Here is a 22,577-nt window from a genome sequence, read left to right as displayed (position 1 = left end):
TGCATCTTCTTAGATGACGTTTGTCAGATTTCAATGTCTGCTGCATTGTGTATTAGTAGTCTGTGTAAGATGGAACCAATTAAGACTCTTGCTGTAACAGAAATTATCATACAGCAAGGTAACAAATAGACAAGTGTTAGTCTTGAATGAAGGAAATCTATTTACTCTTAATGTTGCAAAACTCTTGTTGACATTCCTTGTCACTGATGGAGTTACGCTCTTCTAATGAGGGTGTTGGAATCTGATTGGAGGAATGATGAGAAGAGTGTCATGTGCTTATGGTAGATTTGATGTATCGGTGTGCCACTATGAGACTTGGCCATGAGAACATCAAGAAATGGTTGGACAATTGTCATTCTGTATAGTAAATTTAATTCTCAAAATTTGATTGTTAAGGAAACTGAGTTCTCTCTTTCTAGGGTTATATAAGCAAAGAGTCCACAAAGATGTTAGCAACATTGATAACAATGGTTTCTATTTCAAACAAATGGTGCTGCTATGGGAACTTCATTGTCACCAGTTGCCACTAATAGCTTTATGGAAGAGTTTGCACAAGCAGCAATTCAGTTAATCTGTAATATAAACTATGACTCCGATATGACGCAACATCACAATCGTACAAAAACAAGAAACCATCTCATGATAAACCAGGGATTACAGCATACCATGGAATTGTGAACTCATCTGCTTTGGGAAACTAGACTCACGGAACAGACGGCACAGTGGTTAGCACTGCTGCCTCATAGCGCCAGGGGCCCAGGCTCAATTCCAGCCTTGGGTGACTGTCTGTGTGGAATTTGCATGTTCTTATGTCTACGTAGGTTTCCTCCAGATGCTCCAGTTTCCTCCCACAGTCCAAAGATGTGAGAGTTAGGTTGATTGGCCATGGTAAATTGCCTCACAGTGTCATGGGGAATAGCAGGGTAAATATGTGGGGTTAAGGGGATAGGGTCTGGGTAGACTTGTGGTTGGTGCAGCCTTGATGGGCCGAATGACCTCCTTCTGCACTGTAGGGATTCTATAACATCGAACCTGCTTCAAATACAATGAATGAGACGTGTCAGCTATTGTCAAATGCACTCAACTTAATAATCACTAGATCCAGTGGTCCATCTCCAGACTTATCTCATGCATTGGCATACAAGATGTATGAAAGAGGCCATTGAGATCTACCAACACCACACTGCCCCTGGGACAGTGACCTTCTCATTAGTGACATCTTTTGCACAGTTGACCAATCAGCAGCAAGAATCCTAGAACACCTTCCAATCTATACAAACACAATAGCCTGACCAATCAGCAGTAAGATTCCACCCATATTCCTGTCCTCCACTTCACTAGATTTATTTATTTCACCTGCTGTAGTCATTCCTCCAGATAGCAGACAGAGGATGCTGCCTGAAGCGTTGAGGTTTAGAAGCAGTTCTTCGAAGGAGCTCTTAAAGTGACAACTGCTTTTTTTCAAATTTTATGTGATGTAATTGTAACATTGTTTGTCTTGATTTTTTTAAAAGTTTTGTCATTAATGACAGTTTAGTTTCTACACACTTCTTGTTCTGGAATTATTTCCTTAATTGAATGGATTGGGCTTAAGTGGTCTGAATTTGTGCTAGATGCATTCAGTTTACTTCCCCTACAGTGAAGAGTGATTAAATCTAACAGATACTCTTCTGTAACACGAGGAAGTTGGAATTAAAACTGACTATATATCTTAATAATTGAAAACTCTTCTTAAAAAAACATTTTTTTGGGAGCAGAACATAAATATCCAGAACAGAAAACTACTTGCCTGTACAACTAACCATCAACTATATTTTTCTGTTTAGTGTAATCAATAATTACAAATAGCATTTTACTGGTAGTTGTTTCCTTATGTGCTTTAACAGCCGGAGCAACTTGTTTAAACATCATGATCAGATAGCATTTGTTAATGCGCTAAAACTTGGCTGCAAACTTGGTGTTTAACGCCACATAACAATGGTTGCAGAATTTGTGAATTACTGTAAAAATTGAGTTCCAGACTCCAGGTTTACTCTTGCGTATGTGAAAATGTGCAGTTGAGGCTGAAGGGGTTTAATTAAGACAATTAATTGCATTGACTATGCTTGTGTTCCAATTTAAGGGGTAATCTAACTGAGCTGTTTAAGGTGATTAAATGATTTAATAGGGTCGGCACAGAAAATGTTATTTCACTTGTAGGAAGGGCATAACCCTCAAATTAGAACCAGTCAGTTCAAGAGTAATGTCAAGTAGCACTTCGTGTTAATTGGCAATTTCAAAAGTGAGATTAATATTTTGTTAAGCAAGAGTATTAAGAATTGCAGAAACAAAATAGGTAGACAAAGTTGAGAAACAGAGCAGCCGTGGCATACTGCTGCTGTTCTTATGTTTCTTGATGGCTACCTTACGTACCTAGAAGATATGAAACTCTGTCGCCAGGCTGTTTTGGGAAATCTGAGTGCAATTTGAAAATACAGTGACAAAGTTGCAGAAGTTCATTTATGTTCTTAATTTATCATTCCTGAATATGTTAAAAATGAACTTTAAAGCTACTTTTAAATTAACGATCTTTGAAATCAAATTTGCCAGTGATGGGATGGGAGGAGAAGAGGAAGAATTGGCATGGCAGAAGTGAAATGACATATATATCAGGTTATAGCTTCCAAGACTATTAGTGAATTCTCTTTTTTCAAAAAAAATCTCTTGCTAGTCCCTTCTGTCTGCTGTAGAAAATTGAACATAGAAATTGTAGAAAAATTGAAGTAATTTGGTTTTGTTGCTTTCTTCGCCAGGGTGATTTCAAGCTAATGTGTGATAACGCAATGACTTACAACCGACCTGAAACAGTGTACTACAAGGCAGCAAAGAAGCTACTTCACACAGGATTTAAAATGATGAGTAAAGTAAGATGATTTTTTGTGACCTGGGTGTCTGATGTATGACGCAACTAGTGATGGATCAGCACAGTATTTTACTGAAAACACTAGCAAATTCAGATTTTCATTCTGTTGTCTGTTAGTATCTGGCCATCATTGATGTGATTAAGTCATCATTTGGGTGAACATCATGTAACTAAAGCTGAGAAACATGCTATGTGGAGAAGAAGGGAAATTATTAACCATATATCTGTTCTGGTGTTGGTACAATCTTGGAATACAGAAATTAATCTCTTGCTGTATACTACACTTAAGTAAGTCAGTTAAAACTGATATTTGTGTTGAATCATCACTATCATGACTAATCCAATGTGTACCTGACTCAATTATTCCACCATAGTTTGTATTGCTAGGAATGCATAACGTAAAAGGGCTGTAAACCAAGTATACTTGATATCATGATGCATAATTGAAGTAAGTTAACGTTTTAAAGCTTTCATTGTGTTTGCATGGAGTATAATGCCACAATGTGTTTTGTGTTTGTGTTTTGTTTGTGGAGGGTAACAATTTAATGTTACCTAAACTGTGTTCAACGTTGCCTTGAATGTATTTTATTTCCTCCAATCACGACCTTGCATTATGGTGTTGATGGCTGGTAGAGTCTTTGCCAAGACATGCCATAGTCTGTGACCCATATGCCACAACTGGTGTTCTTTTCCATTGAGCAACAGCAACGCTCATCTATAATCACTCATGCAGAGTGTCAGTCATTAAACACTGTACACATCAATGACCAGCTATTAATAAACGCTGTGCATGTGCATGCAGTTCACCCCAGCACTTGGGGAGAAGTAAAAAGCGTGCCCTCTGTGTTCTTTGCTTACAGGAGCGTCTGTTAGCTTTGAAGCGCAGCATGACATTCATGCAGGAGATCGATTTTTCTCAGCAGGCAGCACTGTTAGGCGATGAAGATATAACGCAAGAGGAAACTGTTGCGGAGGTTACTGTAGTACCTGTCGAAACAACCAAGAAATCCAAGAAACAGATTAAAGAAGTCATCAGGTAAATTGATTTTGATCTGAAATCGCTGCCTCTTTTCCAAAAGCAGCTGTTGAACGTTTGCAAATAAGGTGGTGTATTGTAGAGGAAAGGCTGCAGGCCGTTTAAGAGGCCATAGTTAGAAATATGCTGAATGATCCTTTAAAATTTGTTCATGAGATGTGGCCTTTGCTGGCAAGGCCAACATTTTTTTTCCATCCCTAATTGTCCTGAAGAACAGCTAATCTGTATTGCTGTGAATCTGGCATCGCATATAGGTCAGACCAAGTAAGCATGGTTTATTCCTTTCCTAAAGGACATCAATGAACCAGATGGGTTGTTACAACAACCTGATATTTTTGTGGTTGTCATTACTGTGATTAGTTTTCAATTCCGGATAATTGTAATTGGTTGGTTGTATTTAAATTTCACCATAATATTACCCCACTGTAGTAGACTTGTCTCAGGGTAACTTGGTCCTATTGGATGACTTTTTGTTTTCGAAGCTGACTATTCAGTGCATAGGATGCCTAGTATACGCAATAAAGTGATGGATACTCAAAATGATTCAAGGTCATTCATTGCTTGTGTTTTTGAAATATCACTGTCTGATGTGGTTTTCAATGGTCTGGCCCTGATAACATGTACACTTTTCCTACACAATTAAACATTGATTGCTTGCTAGGATGTAGTGGTATGGTACTAGTGACATTGACAGTGAGCAAGTTTGATCCGGTTCTTAATTGACATACACACACTGGACCAAGATCCTAGTTAATTCATGTTCCTTCTTTGATCCCAGAATACTGAAGCCCATTAAAGAATCATTTTTCTGTGTGCTGACTGAGAAGTTTACCTTGTAGTGGGCTGCACATTGCTCTGTAATTGAGTTCCCATTTTGAGATCCTGTAACAAGGTTACACCACTTTGGTTCTGCCATTATCAACTAGATTGAAGATGTGTGCAATGTACTTAGAATTGAGTAACATGGGTGCATCTGATTTACTACAGTGCTCACTTTCTGCCATCCAGCTTTACATGGATAATTTCTTCTTTTTTTTTCAGTTACTTGTATGAGCCAGAAGGGAACGCGTGCAGCTCGACGGACAGTACAGCTGAGGAACATGTCCTAGCCCTGGTGGAACATGCGGCAGATGAAGCTCGAGATAGAATTAGCAGAAATGCTGCCAACAGCAAGGTATATAAGTGTGACCATTGGACAAAGGATTTAACGTGCCTGTATTTAATATCGCTCACCTATGAAATAACTGGAAATGCTGGCCTTTGACTGGAGCAGTTTATGTTGTAGAATTATTGAACCATACAGTGTAGAAGGACGTCGTTCAGTCCTGTGCAAATTTCAAAAGTTATCCATTCTATAATGGATGGCTATTTTAGTTTGATTTACTTTTATTCTGACTAACTAGAAACAGTAAATTTAATCCAGCACGCACTTTAACTATGTTTTGCTGCAGATTGGCTACCTCAGAAAGGAAGGTGAAGGTCCTCTGCTCTTTGCTGTTGTGAACCAGTCTGACCCAGAAACAGAAGGCAAGTTGGCTTTAATGTTGGATTATTTAAAAAATATTCCTGGGGTGAAATGTGATCTGTGCACTAGTTCAGAATAGGAGGTAGAACTTTGACAGCCCTTCCACAACTTAGAATCGAATCATAACATGCTTGATTTTCTTTTCAAACTAAATATTGATATAGCAATGTCAATCATAGAAACAAGGAGCAGGAGTAGGGCATTTGGCCCTTTGAGCCTGCTCTACCATTCAATATGATCATGGCTTTCTCCACATAGCCCGTGATGCCATTGAAATCTAAAAAATAATCCATCTGCTTCTTGAATACAGTCAGTGACTTGGCCTCCACATTTCTGTGGCAGAGAATTCCACAGGTTCATTACCCTTTGAGTGAAGAAGTTTTTCTTCATCTCAGACCTAAATGGTCTACCCCGTATCCTGAGACTGTGTCCCCTGGTTCTAGATTCCCCTTGCCGACCAGGGAAAACATCCTCCCTGCATCCAGTCTCTTCAGCCCTGTTAAAAGTATATACGTTTCAATCTGATTTTTTTCTCATCCTTCCGAATTCTAGTGAATACAGGCCCCGTTGAGCCAATCTCTCCTCAGAGGACAATCCCATGGACCCTGGTATTAGCCTGATGGACCTCTGCTGCATTCCCTCTATGGCAAATGTAGCCTGCCTTGGGTAGGAAGATCAAAACTGCACACAATATTCCCAAGTATGGTCTTTCCAACACCCTGTATAACTATAATAAGACATCTCTACTTCTGAACTCAAATTCTTTTGTAATGAAGGCCAACATACCATTTGTCTTCCTCATTGCTTGCTGCAACTGCTTCCCTCTCTCTTTGACTGGAGTATAAGAACACCCAGATCCCTTCACATCCACACTTACCAATATATCACCATAACTAATACTCTTCTGTTTTTCATATCAAAGTGGGTAATTTCACATTTAGCTTTATGGTACTACATTTGCTATGTTTGCCCATTCATTCAACCTGTCTAAATCACTTTGAAGTCTCCTTGCATCCTCCACATAACTCTCTCAATTCCACCCAGTCTTGTCATCATCAAACTTAGAAATGTTACATTTGGTTCCCTCATCCAGGCCAGTCAATGGTCTTGAGTTGGAATGGGGCTTGTGGTTTTCATTCATTCACAAATAACAACTCCTCATGACCAAAACTACAGCAAAAACAAGATTTCCCGAAGAATAGCAATGTTTTATTTCCAACAAAATGAGTGACTGGAAAATAATTATGTAATAGAAATTGTGTATGTAAAATCAAGTCTCCAATTGTAATTGACAAAAGAATAACCCAACCATCTCCATTCTGACTGCAACTTGTATTATCATATGAAGCCTTTTCTCCCCACTAACTTCAAAGTGGACACAATGTAGTAAAGGCTGCTAATTCACTGGCAGTTTTGGTGTTATTGGCACAGAACGATTTCACTCCCTATCTTCTTATAATTTTCATTTGTGACTACAATAGAATAATTTAATCAATCTGATAACCTGATGTGATTGTGCAACAAAGCATAATGCAACAGCTATTAAGCATTGATGGTCATAACAGGTATTTCATGGGATTGAGGGCACTATATCAAGGTGGACTGAGAATTGGTTAATGGGCAGAAAATTGAATAAGAATAAATGGGCCATTTTCACGACAGCAAGTTGTAACAATGGAACGCTGTAAGGATCAGTGCTTGCGTCTCAGCTATTTACAATCTATATAGATGTATCCAAGTTCGCTGATGATGCAAAGCTAAGTAGCAAAGTAAGTTGTTAGGAGGATGCTACAGAGTTGCAAAGGGATATATGTTGGTTGAATAAGTGAGAAAAAAGGGAAGTGGAATTAACCATTTGAGTAAGAAAAATGGGAAATCAGACTTATTTTTTAAAGGGTTAGTGACTAACATGTTGGTATTCAGAAGAGTATGGAGTTCTTGTATGTGAATCACAAAGTTCTTAGGTACATTCTTGTAGGTACAGCAAGCAATTAGGAAAGCAAGTTATATGTTGATCGTTATTTTGAAGACATTGATGCATTAGAGTAAAAAAGTCTTGCTTTAGTGAGACCACATCTGGTTTCCTTTCCTAAGGAAGGAGATGTACATTTTAGAGGGAGGATGCAACAGAGATTCACTGAATTGATTCCTGGTATAAGAAAGCCGGCTCAGGAGGAGAGATTAAATAATATGGGTTTATGTTCTTTGGCGTTCAGAAAAATGAGAGGTAATTACTTTGTAACGTAAAATTTATTTTGACAGAGTAGATGTTGACTATCTTACCAGGCTGGAGAGCCTAGAACTAGGGGACATTGTCTCAGACAACCATTTAGGACTGAAATGAAGAGGAATTTCTGTGCCTGAAAGGTCATAAATCTGGAACTACGGGTGCTTAGTCAGTTCAAAACCAAGATTAATTGATTTTTGGATAACTATCAAGCAATAAAGGGATAGGAGGGGAAAGTGAGTTAGTACAGGAATTGAACCATGATCTTACTGAATGGCATCAATGGATGATATGGCCTACCACTAATCCTAATTCTTACATTCTTATGCTCTACCAAATGCGTTTTTGGTTTATTAAAACTAACTCCTCATTAAATTTGATTTTAAATTCTTCATTATACTATACACTCATGCAGGATATGTAAGAAATAAATACTTTTGCTCTCAGTACACTTTAGTGCTCAATAAAACTGCCAGGCATGAGAATTTCTGCCATTTGACAAAACTTTACTTTTGGAATAATAGAATTCCACCCTTTATTCTGACCACTGCCTTCAAGCTGAGAGAAGACTCTGAGAAAGCCCAGAAAATTTCTGCCATTAAGAAGGCCAGGAGTAGCCTTGGGGAAGCTGCCACTTATTCCACTGGGAGTTGACTGCAGCTCTGCTGTTGGCCACTTAGTGGAACCACAGGGTGCAAGAGGCTTGTCAGTGGGTAGAGCAGTGGAGCTGAAGTTCAAAGGGGTCAGGAGGGGAGCAGCAGGTCTAGGGTTTGGAAGTCCTTGGGGTTGATGAGCAGTGGAGCTGGGATCAGAGAGGATGTATATGCAGATTCTCAAAAGTTAAATTCTGCAGTGTGCATTATTTATTGATCTCTCAAGTTAAGAGAGTGAGATCATAGAAGTATAGAACCCCAACAGTACAGAAGGAGGTCACTTGGCCCATCGAGCCTGTACCGACCACAGTCCCACCCAGACCTTATTGCTGTAACCCCATGCATTTACCTGGCTAACGCCCCTGACACTAGGGTCAATTTAGCATGGCTAATCAACTTAACCAGCACATCTTTTGGATTGTGGGAGGAAACCGGAGCACCTGGAGGAAACCCACTCAGATGCAGGGAGAATGTGCAAACCGAACACAGGCGGGGAATTGAACCCGGGTCCCTAGTGCTGTGAAGCAGCAGTACTTGGGTACTGTGCCACAGTGCTGCCCATATTGTTTAAACTTGTGCACTTGAAGGGAAGGTTGAAGCTTGATGACTCCTGATCTCCAGCAAAAGAAATTTACAAAATTTTTCACTACATCTTAAAAAAAATTAACGACATTTTTCTTAGTGAAATGTTGCACATTAAGTAGCTTTAAAGCGCAAGATGTTGCAGAAAAATCCCCCAGAACATAAAAGCCTTTCTTAAGCAATACAACATAAGCGTACTAAGAATCGAAAGTGCAATTATTGAACAGTGCTATTCATTAACCAAAGTATTTTATTCTTCCTTCATGGGATGTGACTGTCGCTGGCAGTGTTTATTGCCCTTGAGAATATGGTGCTGAGCTGGCTTTTTGAACTGCTGTAGCCCATATGGTGTGGATACACCCTCAGTGCCGTCAGGAAAGTAGTTCCAGGATTTCAACCCAGTGATAGTGAAGGAATGGTAATTATAGTTCCAAGTCAGAATGATGTGCTGCTTGGAGAGGAACTTACAAGTTCTGATATTTCCATGCTCTTTGTCTTTCTGGGAGTAGATGTCATAGGTTTGCTAGCACCATAAAAATACTACTTCAGATCAATCACCGTTAGCATTAGTGGAAATCAACATAGAGTTTATGTGGACCCATTTTTATTTATGGTAAATTATATAATGTGACAGATTAATTCCTGCAGCCTTGTTTCTGGTTTGAATCGTGATTTAGACTTCTGTGTTGGTGTTTCAGAGGAAGAGGTTCACCAAGTTGATCTGAGTTCCCTGACGACTAAACTCCAACCAGGTATCAATACTATGGGATTTAAAGACGACAGGAGAAACAAAGCTTTATCGGGTAAGGTTTGCTCTATTTCTCCAGCCCAAACTTTGTTTTTTTTGAGTAGGAATCTATGTTGCTTAGAGCCTTTCTGAAATTTATTTCAATTTGGCTTTCACAATTCAGTATGTACAGTTATCAATCTTTATATCTGGTTGTTCTGCAAGTATTGCACCTGGTGTCATTTGCGTTACTTGTAACCTTAAGTATTGTGTTGGGGCATCAAGTATGTCCTTGTAATTTAACAAGATTCTCGTGCAAATTTGTTTCCTGTGTTTTCTCGCAGTAGACCATGTTATCTTGTGAAAATATGCTATTCACTTCATTATTCATTCCTTTCTTATCGCACCAATGCTTTCCATTTCACTTTGAATCAACGTTTGAGGGCAAGAGGGGAGAATACTGAGAATTGGGAGGAAAAGCTGCAAATTTAGAGGATGTTGGAAATTCTCTCTGCTATATGATTGGAAAAATGTTTTGGACTATTTATTGAACTTTAAAGAAAGAAAAATCAGAGTATTGTTCAAATTGAGCATGACCCAATGTGTGTTTGAATGTGTCAGATCCAATACCCATCTTTCTCTTGTTTTGAAATGAAAATTAGGTTGGATGTAAAAGCATTTAGAAGCCTTTCTTTACCCATTACAGTTACTTACCTGAACTGTGTGTATACAGCACAGTCCATAGAGAACAATACCATCTTCCCCAACCTTACCCCAGAGGAGACTGAGCTCCTGTATTCCACATATGGAGAAGAGACTGGGGTGCAATGTGCCTTAAGGTAAACATATTTATTTATTTGTGCTCCAGAGAAAGCCTTTTTTAATTATCGAAGGGAGAGCAGATCTTATATACAAGTGGTTTTGCTTTTTAAAAACTTGTGCTTGAATTTGCATGCAAGTATATAATGGCACAGTGCTGTCAATCAGCAGGTGTCTGATGGTCAGTTTAGTCTTTTATAACTCCAAATATTTATTAATTTAATTTCATGTGCAGTACAAAGCCATTGTAAAAGAAATGGCTGCTGAATTATTTGACGAACACAATCTTATGCAGCTCTGTGTTTTTTTTAGTGACGTAAGTGGGGTGGCATAGTGGTTAGCACTGCTGACTCACGGTGCTAGGGACCTGGGATTGATTCCCAGCTTGGGTAACTGTCTGTGTGGAGTTTGCACACTCTTCTGGTGTCTGCATGGGTTTCCTCCAGATGCTCCCAGTTTCCTCCCACAGTCCAAATATAAGTTAAATATGAGTTAAGTGGATTGGCCATGCTAAATTGCTCCTTACCATCAGGGGGACCAGCTAGAGTAAATGCATGGGGTATGGAGATAGAGCCTATGGAGGTGATTTGTAGTCTGTGTGGCCTCGATGGGCTGAGTGACTTCCTTCTGCGCTGTAGGGTTCTATAGTTCGATTTTTTTTTTTCCCTGCTCGGGAAGATGCATTTTTCAGTGGACTTTTAAATACTAACAGAACCAATGTTTTCATTGCCCAGGAGTGCTGTTGAAAATTGATTTGCCTGCAGTTCAGGGCAACCTGACAGTGTAGAAGTGCAAAAAATGGTCACCAGATGGCAGCAAACTATTATGCAAGAGGAGCTTCTAATCTTTAACTGGGAAACATTTGATATAAGTGTGCGAGTGCTGATTTGATTCCTTTTCCGTTGCTGCAAAACAGATTGTGGGGAACGTGCATTTTTACAATTACCTGTTAAATTTTGCAATGTTAATTTTTTTATCACTAAGGCCCAAAATCAACTAACTGCAAAAAAAATTCTAGTAGAAACTAGAAACAGGTGTAGACCATTCAGCCTTTCATGCCTGCTCCACATTAATTTTGATCATAGCGATCATCAAATTCAATATCCTGATCCTGCCTCTCCTCCATCTCCCTTGACCCCTTTAGCCCCAAGAGCTACATCTAGTTCCTTCTTGAAATCAGACATTTTGGCCTCAACTATTTTCTGTGGTAGTGAATTCTCCTCACCTCAATTCTAAAAACCCTTTATCCTCTTGACCTGTGACCTCTAGTTCTGGACTGCCTCACCATTGGGAGCATTCTTTCTGAATCTACCCTGTCAAATCCTGTTAGAATTTTATAAGTTTCTAAGGTAGCCACCCTCACTCTTCTAAAGTCCAGTGAACATAATCCAACTGATTTAGTCTCTCCTCCATATGCTATCCCTGGAATCAGCCAGGTAAATCTTCTCCCTCTAAAGCAAGAACATCCTTCCTCAGATAAGGACACCAAAAATGCACACAATACTCCAGGTGTAGCCTCACCAATGCCCTACACAGTTGCAGCAAATCATCCCCTTCTCTTCCTGTTTTTTTTTGTTGTTGTATAATAAAATTGCAATTGAAAGAATAAAACGTTACAAGAAATATTGGAAATGCAAAGCCCAAAACTTTGGTAGTTTTTTTTAATGTGTGTTTCTCTACAGCTTACAAGAATTTGTTAAAGACTGTGGTAACTCCACAAAGAAAATGGTTGATGACTTATTGAATCAGATCACAGCGGGGGAACATTCCAAAGCTGTCTATCATTTATCACAGGTAAGAACATTCTTTTCATAGTGGAACTTTTCTTACCACATCTTATTGTCAATGAGCCTCTGCTTTTAGTGGGAGTGCCTAAGGGGAGGGCTGGAGAATGGAATCAGCAGGGGGTGGTGGCAAACTTGTTAGTCAGTTAATACTTAGAATCAAACCAGAAATTGCTGGAAATACTCAGGTCAAGCAACATGTGTGGATAGAGAATAGAGTTAATGCTTAGACCATTTGACCTGCAACCCTTGGGAGTTAAGGGGCGCTGAACGAAGATGTACAAGTATATAAGCTTTTGATCTGCAATTTGAACACTGTCCTAGGATAATTTCAAACTCTAAACAAACTTCACCGTTTTTGGGAGAGACAGTTAGATCAGTGTTTCAGCCGTGGCACAATAACTAGTGCTCTTGTCTCTGAGTCAGGTTTGAGTGCCACTGTAGAACTTGAATCTAAAATGCAAAACTAATGTTCCAATGTACTGAAGGATTGTTGCATTGTTAGAGCTGCAGTTCTTTGGATGAGATGTTAAGTCAGGCCCCAGGTTCTGTCAGGTGGAAGTAAAAGACCTATGGCGCTGCTTTTGAAGGAGAATAGGGGCGTTATCTTCATTGTACCTGTTAATATTTATCCCTCAATCTAAAACACTAGAAACAGATCATCGTGCTGTTGTCATAATGCTGTTTTTGCTGTGTCCAAATTGGCTGCTAGGTTTCCAAAATTACAACAGCAACTACGTTTCAGAAGTACTGTGTTAACCTTTAAAGTCTTTAAGGTATCCAGTATTTGTGGAAAGTGCCATATAAATGCAAATCTTTCTGATCACATACAGTCATCTGTTTTAACTTGATGATGATCTAATGCCTCTTTCATAATGAAGTCCAAACAATTCCAAGTGAAAATAAATTACCTGCCAGTTGTCCTCAGTAACCATATTTTGATTTTTTTGTCATATGTATTAGTATACAATGAAAAGTATTGTTTCTTGCACGTGAACAGACGAAGCGTACCGTAGAGAATAAAGAACAAAGAAAGATACAACGCAGGCTCAACGCTTCAGCCCACCAAGCCTGTGCTGATCATGATGCCCTAACTACACAAAAAATCTGCCCTTGCTCATAGAATGCAGAAGTGCAGAAGAAGGCCATTCAACACATTGAGTGTGCACCAATCACAATCCCACCCATTAGCCCTACATATTTATCCTGCTAATCCCCCTGACTCTAAGCGGCAATTTAGCATGGCCAATCAACCTGACCCACACATCTTGGGACAATGGGAGGAAACTGGAACATTCGGAGGAAACCCATGCAGACACGGGAAGAATGTGCAAACTCCACACAGACAATGACCCAAGCTGGCAATCAAACCCAGGCGCCTGGTGCTTTGAGACAGCAGTGCTAACCACTGTCACCATGCTGCCTGGACTTGGACTGTATGCCTGTATTCCCTCACTTTTCAGTGTACCCATCTAAGTGCCTCTTAAATGTTACTAATGTGCCTGCTTTCACCACCACCTTTGGTAGTGCGTTGAAGGTACCACCACTCTGTGTGAAAAAACTTCCCCCACACATCTCCCTTAAACTTCCCCCTCTCACCTCGAACCTGTGCCCCCTTGTAATTGACACTTCCACTCTGGGGGAAAAAGCCCCTGACTATCCACCTTGTCTATGCCTCCCATAATTTTGTAGGCCTCTATCAGGTCCCCACTCAGCCTCCGTCTTCCCAGTAAAAGGAATCTTAGTTTATTAACCTCTCCTTATAGCCAACATCCTGATTAGCCGCCTTTGCACTGCCTCCAAAGCTTCCACGTCCTTCTGGTAGTGTAGTGACCAGAACTGCACACGATCCTCCAAGTGTGGCCTAACCAAGGTTTTATATAGCAGCAGTGTGATTTCCCAACTCCTGTACTCAGTGCCCTGGCTGATGAAGGCAAGCATGCCATATGTCGTCTTAATCACCTTGGCCACCTGTTGCCACTTTTAGGGAACTGTGGACCTGCATGCCCAGATCCCTCTTTGTTAATTTTCCTAAGTGCCATTTACAGTATAATTCATACCTAAATTTGATCCTCCAAAATGCATCACCTCACATTTGTCTGGGTTAAACTCCATCTGCCGTTTTTGTGCCCAAATCTCCAAGCAGTCCATATCCTGTTTATATCCTCTGACTATTCCCAGCACTATCGGCAATTCTACCAATCTTCGTGTTATCCTCAAACTTACTAATCAGAACCCCCATATTTTCCTCCTTGTATACTACAAACAACAGGGGTCCTAGCGCTGATCCCTGCAAAATACTACTAGCTACAGATTCTGAAAAAATCCTTCCACCGCTACTCTGTCTTCTATAACTAAGCCAGTTCTGTATCCATCTAGCTATCCCTAGCCAGCCCATCCCAAATCCCAAGCAATTTTAGTTTTTTGTACCAGTCTGCCTTGTGGGACCTTGTACAATGCCTTACCAAAGCCCATATAAACTACATCCACAGCCCTTTCCTCATCAATTATCTTTGTCACCTCTTCAAAAAAAACAACTAAGTTGGTGAGTCATGTCACTCTCCATACAAAGCCATGCTGCCTGTCACTAACTAGTCCATTTTCTTCCAAATGTACAAAGAGAAGGAAAGGAAAGAGTGCAGAATTCAGTCATATCTAGGGTTTAGAGAAGGATCACCTTAAGCAAGATAGGTCCATTCAAAAGTCTGATGGCAGCAGGGAAGAAGCTGTTCCCGTCAGTTGGTACATGTCCTCAGACTTTTGTATCTTTTTCCAAGGAAGAAGATGGAAGAGAATATATTCGGGGTGCGTGAGGTCCTTGATTATGCTGGCTGTTTTCTTCCAAGGCAGCAGGAAGTGTAGATCAAGTCAGTGGATGGGAGGCTGGTTTGAGTGATGAACTGGGCTTTGTTCATGAAGCTTTGTCATTTTTTGCGGTCTTGGCCAGAACAGGAGCCGTACCAAGCTGTGATACAACCAGAAAGAATGCTTTTTGCAATGCATTTGTAAAAGTTGGTGAGAGTTGTAGTGGACATACCAGATTTCCTTAGCCTCCTAAGAAAGTAGAGGCATTGGTGGGTTTTCTTAACTACAGCATCAGCATGGAGGGACCAGGACAGATTGTTGGTGACCTGGAAAGTTGAAGCTCTCGATGATCTCCACTTCGTCACTGTCAACGTAGACAGGGACATGTCCTCCACTACACTTCCTGAAGTTGATGATTATCTCCTTCGTTTTGTTGACATTGAGGGAGAGATTATTGTTGTCACACTAGTTCACCAGATTCTCTATCGCTTTCCCGTGCTCCGTCTCATCATTGTTCAAGATCCAACCCACTGCGGTAATGTCATCAGCAAACTTGAAAATTGAGTTGGAGGGGAACTTGGCCACTCAGTCATAGGTGTGTGAGGAGCTGAGGACATAGCCTGTGCAGCTCTGGTGTTAAAGATGATCGTGGAGGAGGGTTGCCTATACTTATTGTGGTCTGTGGCTTAGTAAGCCTAGGATCCAGTTGCAGAGGGAGGAGCCAAGTCCCAGGCCACAGAGTTTGGAGATGAGTTTTTGTAAGAATAATGGTATTGAGGGCTAAGCTGTAGTCAGTAAGTAGGAGTCTGACTTGGGGGCCTTTGATATCTAGGCGTTCCAGGATTGAGTGTAGGGTCAGGGAGGTGGCGTCTGATGTGAATCTATTGCGGCGATAAGTGAACTGCAGTGAGTACAGGCGCTTTGAGAGGCCAGAATTAATGCGTACCATGACTAAACTTATGAAGAACTTCACAATGATAGGTGTCAGAGCCACTGGACAATAGTCGTTAAGACACACTGCCTGGCTTTGCTCTGCTCTTTTTTTTAGAAAATGTAAATGACATGCAAATTGTTCCTACGCCAAAACCAGTTTTATATTTCATGCTGCTATGTTGGTTGGAAAAGATCACAAATTATCAGATACTAATGAACCTGAAACTTCCCTGCCTGGACAGTGTTTAGGATGTCGAATTTGTTACCACTTGGGAGAGGTTGGGGGGCAATGGCATTGACTTATTTAACAGGAATTTCTGTTAAGTGCATGTGGGAGTAAAGGAGCATAGGAGATGCTGAGTTGGGTGACATGAATCTCATGAAGAGTATAAACTAGGCCAAATGTTTCTGTGCTTTGTATTCTGTTGAATGATTTTTACAACATTAGCATATTTTCTTTCAGAAAAGAAATATTGAGCAAAAAGCAAGTAAAGATATCAATATGAGCCTTGATGAAGTGCAGGTGAGTCTATAGAGTTAACCTTATCGTGGGAAATTAAAATTTTATGCAAGCTGTAACTATTGTAAAGTACAATGCACAGTTAAATGAAGGCCTAAACTGTTTTAGGTGAAATCATGCAGGACTAAGTTTGAGGTGGTACTGTGTGTATGTCATAGTTGATCATCTTACCTAGTATCTCCTTATGCCTGTACTACAGGCTAAGCATATGCTGCTTGAGTGCAAGGGTATTCGGTCCAAATAGAATGCTGAACATTACAGTTGATTAGAACGTTTGACTTTGGACCTGGGTTTGAATGCAACCCATATTGTGTAAGGAAGCTTCCATCTCTCTGCTTCTTAAATCAATTCAGTTGGCTTGTCGTCAGCTTAAGAGCAAGGCACCAAGAACTTTTGTCATTCCATATTCATGTGATTAAGAAATAATAAGACCACATGGTTTCAGTTAGCAAGTTGAAGAAAGGACATTATTCCAGAGGTTGCCTTTAACACTTTTGCCAGCTGGCAAGTCCTATTCTGTTATGTGACTGAACATGGGCATGTTAGTTTGACCAGTGTAAAATCATTGCAGTCACTGGCATGAGCAGATCCAGAAACCTATGTTATTGTTTTGATACTTCCACATGAAAATACTCATTCTAGGGTGTGTATGAAGAAAAATTGCATTCAGAGGCTTTAAATTCACTATAAAAACGCCAAAGCATGACACTGTGTCAGAGGTCAAGCCTGTGGTTTCCCAGGCAGTCTGTAACAACCAGAAAAAGTCAGAGAGAATGGAAACTCCCTGCTTTGTGAAATTAGTGACCAGAACATGACTGAATTTGATATTAGGCTTGAGAGGAAGAGAGAGCCACACACTAACATTTTTGATTTAGGGAAGGACAACTTTGAAGGATGAGTAATTAACCACATATTGACAGAGCTGTTAGAGTAATTTAAAGACAAACAGCGGGAAACATTCAAATAGCTAGTATGCATGTACAGTATTTAGAGAATCTGCATATCACTAAAAAGCAAAGTGAACTGGTATGATTTAGTACCACAGTCAGTGGCTCAAGGAAGAGACTGCCAGTTATTTTCAGAAAAATATACTTAAACTATTATTGGGGATAATATGACTTATGTTCTAGATTAGTAAGAGTATTTTGAAATATACATTGTAAGCACTGCACATTAGTGTTGAGTTGGTGCAAGGGTCACTATTAGCAGATATCACAACATGAAATAGATGGGTAATGTGTTGGGTGACATGTCTCATGTCAGTGATCTGAATGTTTTGATCACCTTAATGGTTTAGAGAGGCATTTCTAAATTCTTTCCCTCCTGTTGTGACTACAGCAGATGTTATTTATTGCTGAGCAAGCTGGACCCCATTATGGCACCTCTCTCACTGATCATAAACCTTTTCTCGTGAAAAGTTTTGGGGGAAAAAGGAGGGGGCGTTACTGATCCCAAAAGCCTCGAACTCCAGGATTGTAGAAATTAAAAGATTTATAAATAAAAATGAAGCACACAACATTAAGGTAATTATTCATAGCAGTCTTACAAAACAATTCCCTACCCCCCTTCAAAAAAAAACCTGCTTGGTCAAAAGTGCACAAGTAAACTACCTTCTTGGCAACAACACCCTTGTAGATTTTTAAATCTTAAAAATCCAGTAATATCATCCAAGTCAAGGAATTGTTGTTGTTTAATAAAGGTATGCTGTATGACTTCTCAAACATTTCCTCTTTATGGAGTTGTAAAAGGAAGTTCAGAAACGAACGGTCTTTTGAAAGCGATGACTCTCCTGGTTTCGGATTGGGTGACCACCTCCAATTTAAAACTTATAGCTCTGCAGCAATTCACGTACACAAAAGCTGGTCTTCAAGGTTTTTCTCCAGTGGCCGTTTCAATTCAGTTAAATATCATTCCTTATCTTTGTCCCACTTTCATCTTAGGTTACATTGTCTTCAAGCACCTCTTTGAATGTAACATTTCCAAATATATAAATCTTTCATGTTTTTATATTTCGTTTTTGGGTCAGTAAAGTCGAATATATCTTACCATGTTTACTCATGAAATCTTTTAAGATGCAAATGTTCCTTGTCTCTTCTGAATTCCCTTTTGAAATCCAACAACTTTAAAAAACAAGTTTCCCATTTAGATCCATACCCCTCCTCCATCAAAAAGAAAACCCCCCTGTCATCACGTTCCGAGTTAGCCTCGGACATTTTCTGCTTTTCTGTTTTGCCTCTATCAGAGGCTTTGTGGGTACTAGCAGATGGGGACATTGGAGTCAAGGGGTAGGATTTGCTGGCTGCGCTCGCTCCAAAACTGGAAAATCCTGCCTGAAGTCAATAGACCTTTGCATGGTCCATATAGTACAGAAAGAGGCCAGTTGGCCCATGACATTTCTGCCACCTCTTTGCAAGGTCAGCTCATCTGGTACCACTCCCTTACCCTTTTCCCCCAGCCATGCAAATTATTTTTTTTCAGACACTCATCGAATTCCCTATTGAGAGTCAAAATAGAACCTGTACTATAACATTCACAGGCAGCGTTTAGATTAGTTGGCTGGACAGCCGGTTAGTGATGCAGGGTGACACCAACAGCGCAGGTTCAATTCTTGTCAAAACTGAGGTTTGTTATGCAGGCCCACCTTCTCAACTTTGCCCTTTGCCTGAGATGTGGTGATTCTCCAGGTTAAATCACTACCAGTCAAAACTATGGTAATCTAGGACTGTGGCAGTTTTACCAGTGGCTTGGCCTTTATTTCAGATCCTATAAATGATTGCCAAGTTTAAAAGGAAAAAAATCCTCATTTTGCCATTACTACTTTTGCCAATCACCTTAAATAGATGTTCTCCTGGTTCTTTACTCTTCCACTAACTGGAACCATTTCTTCATATTTGCTGTCTCTAGACCTGTCGTGATTTTGAACACTTTCATTCAATCTCCCCTCAGCCATCCCTTTTTCTAAGGATAACATATCCAGATTCTCCAATCTATCCATTTAAATAAGGCTCCTTAACCTCAACCGTTCTTGTAAACCTTTTCTGCACCTTCTAAAGTTTTCACATTCTCCTTAAAGGATGGTGCCCAGAATTAGGTACAAGATTCCAATTGAGGCAAACCCATTATTTATATAAAGCTGGTTCATAACTTTTCTTGCTTTTGTACTCTGCATCTCTTTCATAAAGCCTAGAGTCTGCCTTTTTAACCACTTCCTCTGTCTGCCCTACCATCTTCTATGATTTCATTTCAGTTCTGGCCTGTGTGGAGTTTGCATGTTCTCCCTGTGCCTGTGTGGGTTTCTTCAGGTTGTTCTGGTTCCTCCTCCCCTCCCCGTTCCAAAGATGTGCAGGTTAGGTGGATTGGCCATGCTAAATTGCCCCCTTACTGTCAACAGATTAGCAGTGTAAATACGTGGGGTTATGGGGATAGGGCCTGGGTGAGATTGTTGTCAGTGCAGGCTTGATGGGCCTGATGGCCTCCTTCTGCACTGTAGGGATTCTGTGATTGTGTGCATATATCTCCCCAGATTTTTCTGTTTCTGTATCTCCTTTAAAATTGTACCCTTTTGTTTTATATTGCCTTTTTGTGGTTTTTTTGCAAAATACATCACTTTGCTCTTCTCTGCATTAAATTACACCTGCCACGTAAGATACCAACTGACTTATGTCTTCTGGAAGTCTTGTCACTATCCTACTTGCAGTTCACACAACTTGCAGATGGAAGTACAACTTTTGAAATTGTGTCCTGTACATCCAAGTGTTGATCATGATTTGTAATAGAACTTGTGATGTCAGACTGCCTCTTCCAGAAAATAGAAAAAAATGCAAGATGATGGTATCTAGTTTGTCCAACTCTGGTTACATTATGATATAACTGGATAGTTTCTGGGATTGCTTGGTGGAGCAACTCGGATAAAATTTGGTCTGTACTTAGGATATACAATCTCTTGGGCATAACCTGCTTTAATCTCTTTGCTTTAAAATGACAGTGAGATTTGTTAATTTAAGTGCTGGCTAGTACTCTTGCAATAATTCTTATAAAGATTTTATACTTGTCTCAAAATTAATTTTTCAGTAGTGAACTATTAACTTTTATTGTATATTGTCCTACGCACACGCATTTATGTCTTTTACCCCTCCCTCATCTTTTACTTTCCCCTGTGCTGCCAATGTCGTAACTAACTATTCATTTTGTTGTAGGCTCCAACAGTTTTTATAAAGGAGGAACCCAAACTGCAGCCTGCCTGTCCAGAAGCATCTAAACCAATAATGGTGAGAGGGCGTGAGTTTTCCTAGATTATGCTGAAAGTTATACGCAAATAGTATTTTAATTAAAAATAACTTGCATTTATGCATCACTTTTCATAACTCCATGCCATCCCTGCACACTTTATAGCTAATGAAGTACTTGCTGAAATGTAGTCATTGTTGTAATGTAGGAAACATGGCAGTTAATTTATGCACAGTCAATTATCTCAAAGAGATAAAGAACAGAAAATTGTATTACAAGTTAATCCAACTCAAAACGGCCTCTTCTTTTGATTGGAAACTTGCATTTACCTTTATTGTTCCAAAAAGCAGATAACGGGCCTGCAAAAGACTTGGAAGTAGTGACTGAAATCTTGTTGAAGAAATTTAAAGTATTTAAAGTTTATTAGTTACAAGTAGGCTTACATTAACAGTGCAATGAATGTTCTGTGAAAATCCCTTAGTCACCACACTCCGGTGCCTGTTCAAGTATACTGGCCATGATAAATTCTCTCAATCAACCTAACCTGCGCATCTTTGGACTGTGGGAGGAAAAAGAAGCACCCGGAGGAAACCCACACAGACAAAGGGAGAATGTGCAAACTCCACACAGACAGTGACCCAAGCAGGAATCGAACTTGGGTCCCTGGCTCTGAGAGGCAGCAGTGCTAACCACTGTTCCCCTTGACAAGATGACTAGAATCTGGGCCTTCGGTTTGGAATGTTTCACACGGGTCTGTGAAGGAATATATAAGCATCTTGCAGCTATGGATTTCTAATAGCCAGAATACACAACGTTGGTAGAAAAGCACAATAAAGTTAATTTTCCTGTTGATGGATTTGATCTGAGTGATGCCCATGGCATTTGTAGTTTTCATCTTGTCATTGTAGAACTAGCAAACTGGGATGAGCACAAGATGAGGCGGGTAGAATTAGGGACCTTGTGGTGAAGGATCCTCTTGGGGAGAGTGATCATTGTATGGTGGAGTTTCTGGTGCAGATGGGGGAGGAGAAAGTGGGTTCCTGGACACGCGTCCTTTGTTTGAACAGAGGTGAGTACGGTAGGATGAGAGAAGAATCGGCGAATGTTGACTGGGGGAGCGCGTTGGAAGGTAGGTCTGCTGAGGAGCAGTGGAGGATCTTTAAGGAGATCTTTCTTGGTGCTCAGCAGAAATTTATTCCGATGGTTAAGAAGGACCGTAGGAGGAGAGGTAATAAGCCGTGGATAACGAAGGAGGTGAAGGAAAGTGTTAAATTAAAAGCGGAGGTGTTTAGAGTAGCTAAGAGTGGTGGGCGAGAAGAGGATTGGGAGAGCTTTAAATGTCAACAAAGATTGACAAAGAAGTTGATAAAGAAGGGTGGGAGAAACTATGAAGCTGGGCTAGCGCTTAATGTAAAAAAGGATAGCAAGAGTTTTTATAAAAAGGAAGAGGCTAGCTAGGGTGAACGTTGGACCCTTAGAGGATGAGAGGGGGGACTTAGTGGTAGGGGATGAGGAAATGGCTGAGGTCTTGAATAACTTTTTTGTTTTGGTCTTCACGGAGGAGGACGTGAATAATTTGCCAGGTGTTAGCGATGGACAGGTGGTAGGACTGGAGGGTCTCAATGACATTATTGTTACTAGAGAGGCGGTGCTCGACAGACTGGAGAATCTGATTGTGGACAAGTCCCCAGGACCGGATGGAATGCATCCTAGGGTTCTGAAAGAAATGGCAGAGGTGATAGTGGATGCCTTGGTGGTTATTTTCCAAGCATCGCTGGATTCCGGGGAAGTGCTGGAAGATTGGAAAACGGCTGATGTTACGCCGTTGTTTAAGAAG

At 40.3% G+C, this 22,577-nt stretch overlaps 1 protein-coding gene across 11 annotated transcripts in view; it reads left to right on the top strand.

Moving 5' to 3' along the window:
- The window catches only part of brd9 (bromodomain containing 9), a 61,734-nt gene that overhangs the window by 16,076 nt on the left and 23,081 nt on the right, over positions 1-22,577 (top strand). For 7 of the 11 annotated variants that reach the window (XR_013888582.1, XM_080203115.1, XM_080203164.1 and 4 more), the window contains 9 exons: positions 2,793-2,903; positions 3,763-3,938; positions 4,980-5,112; positions 5,390-5,465; positions 9,624-9,728; positions 10,359-10,491; positions 12,154-12,265; positions 16,457-16,516; positions 20,710-20,781. Coding sequence is in view for 10 of the 11 variants with exons in the window: in XM_080203115.1 (XP_080059241.1) it covers positions 2,793-2,903; positions 3,763-3,938; positions 4,980-5,112; positions 5,390-5,465; positions 9,624-9,728; positions 10,359-10,491; positions 12,154-12,265; positions 16,457-16,516; positions 20,710-20,781 (978 nt within the window). In the remaining variant the exon portion in view is untranslated. The remainder of the gene's footprint in view (positions 1-2,792; positions 2,904-3,762; positions 3,939-4,979; positions 5,113-5,389; positions 5,466-9,623; positions 9,729-10,358; positions 10,492-12,153; positions 12,266-16,456; positions 16,517-20,709; positions 20,782-22,577) is intronic. The other 4 variants (XM_080203135.1, XM_080203104.1, XM_080203125.1 and 1 more) reach the window with 2 other exon arrangements.

This window comes from Carcharhinus amblyrhynchos, chromosome 2 (genome assembly GCF_965287045.1).
Source record: "Carcharhinus amblyrhynchos chromosome 2, sCarAmb.v2.hapA, whole genome shotgun sequence".
Taxonomy (NCBI): Eukaryota; Metazoa; Chordata; class Chondrichthyes; order Carcharhiniformes; family Carcharhinidae; genus Carcharhinus; species Carcharhinus amblyrhynchos.
The sequence above is the reverse complement of the archived record's forward strand: the minus strand, read 5'-3'. Positions and strand labels throughout refer to the sequence as shown.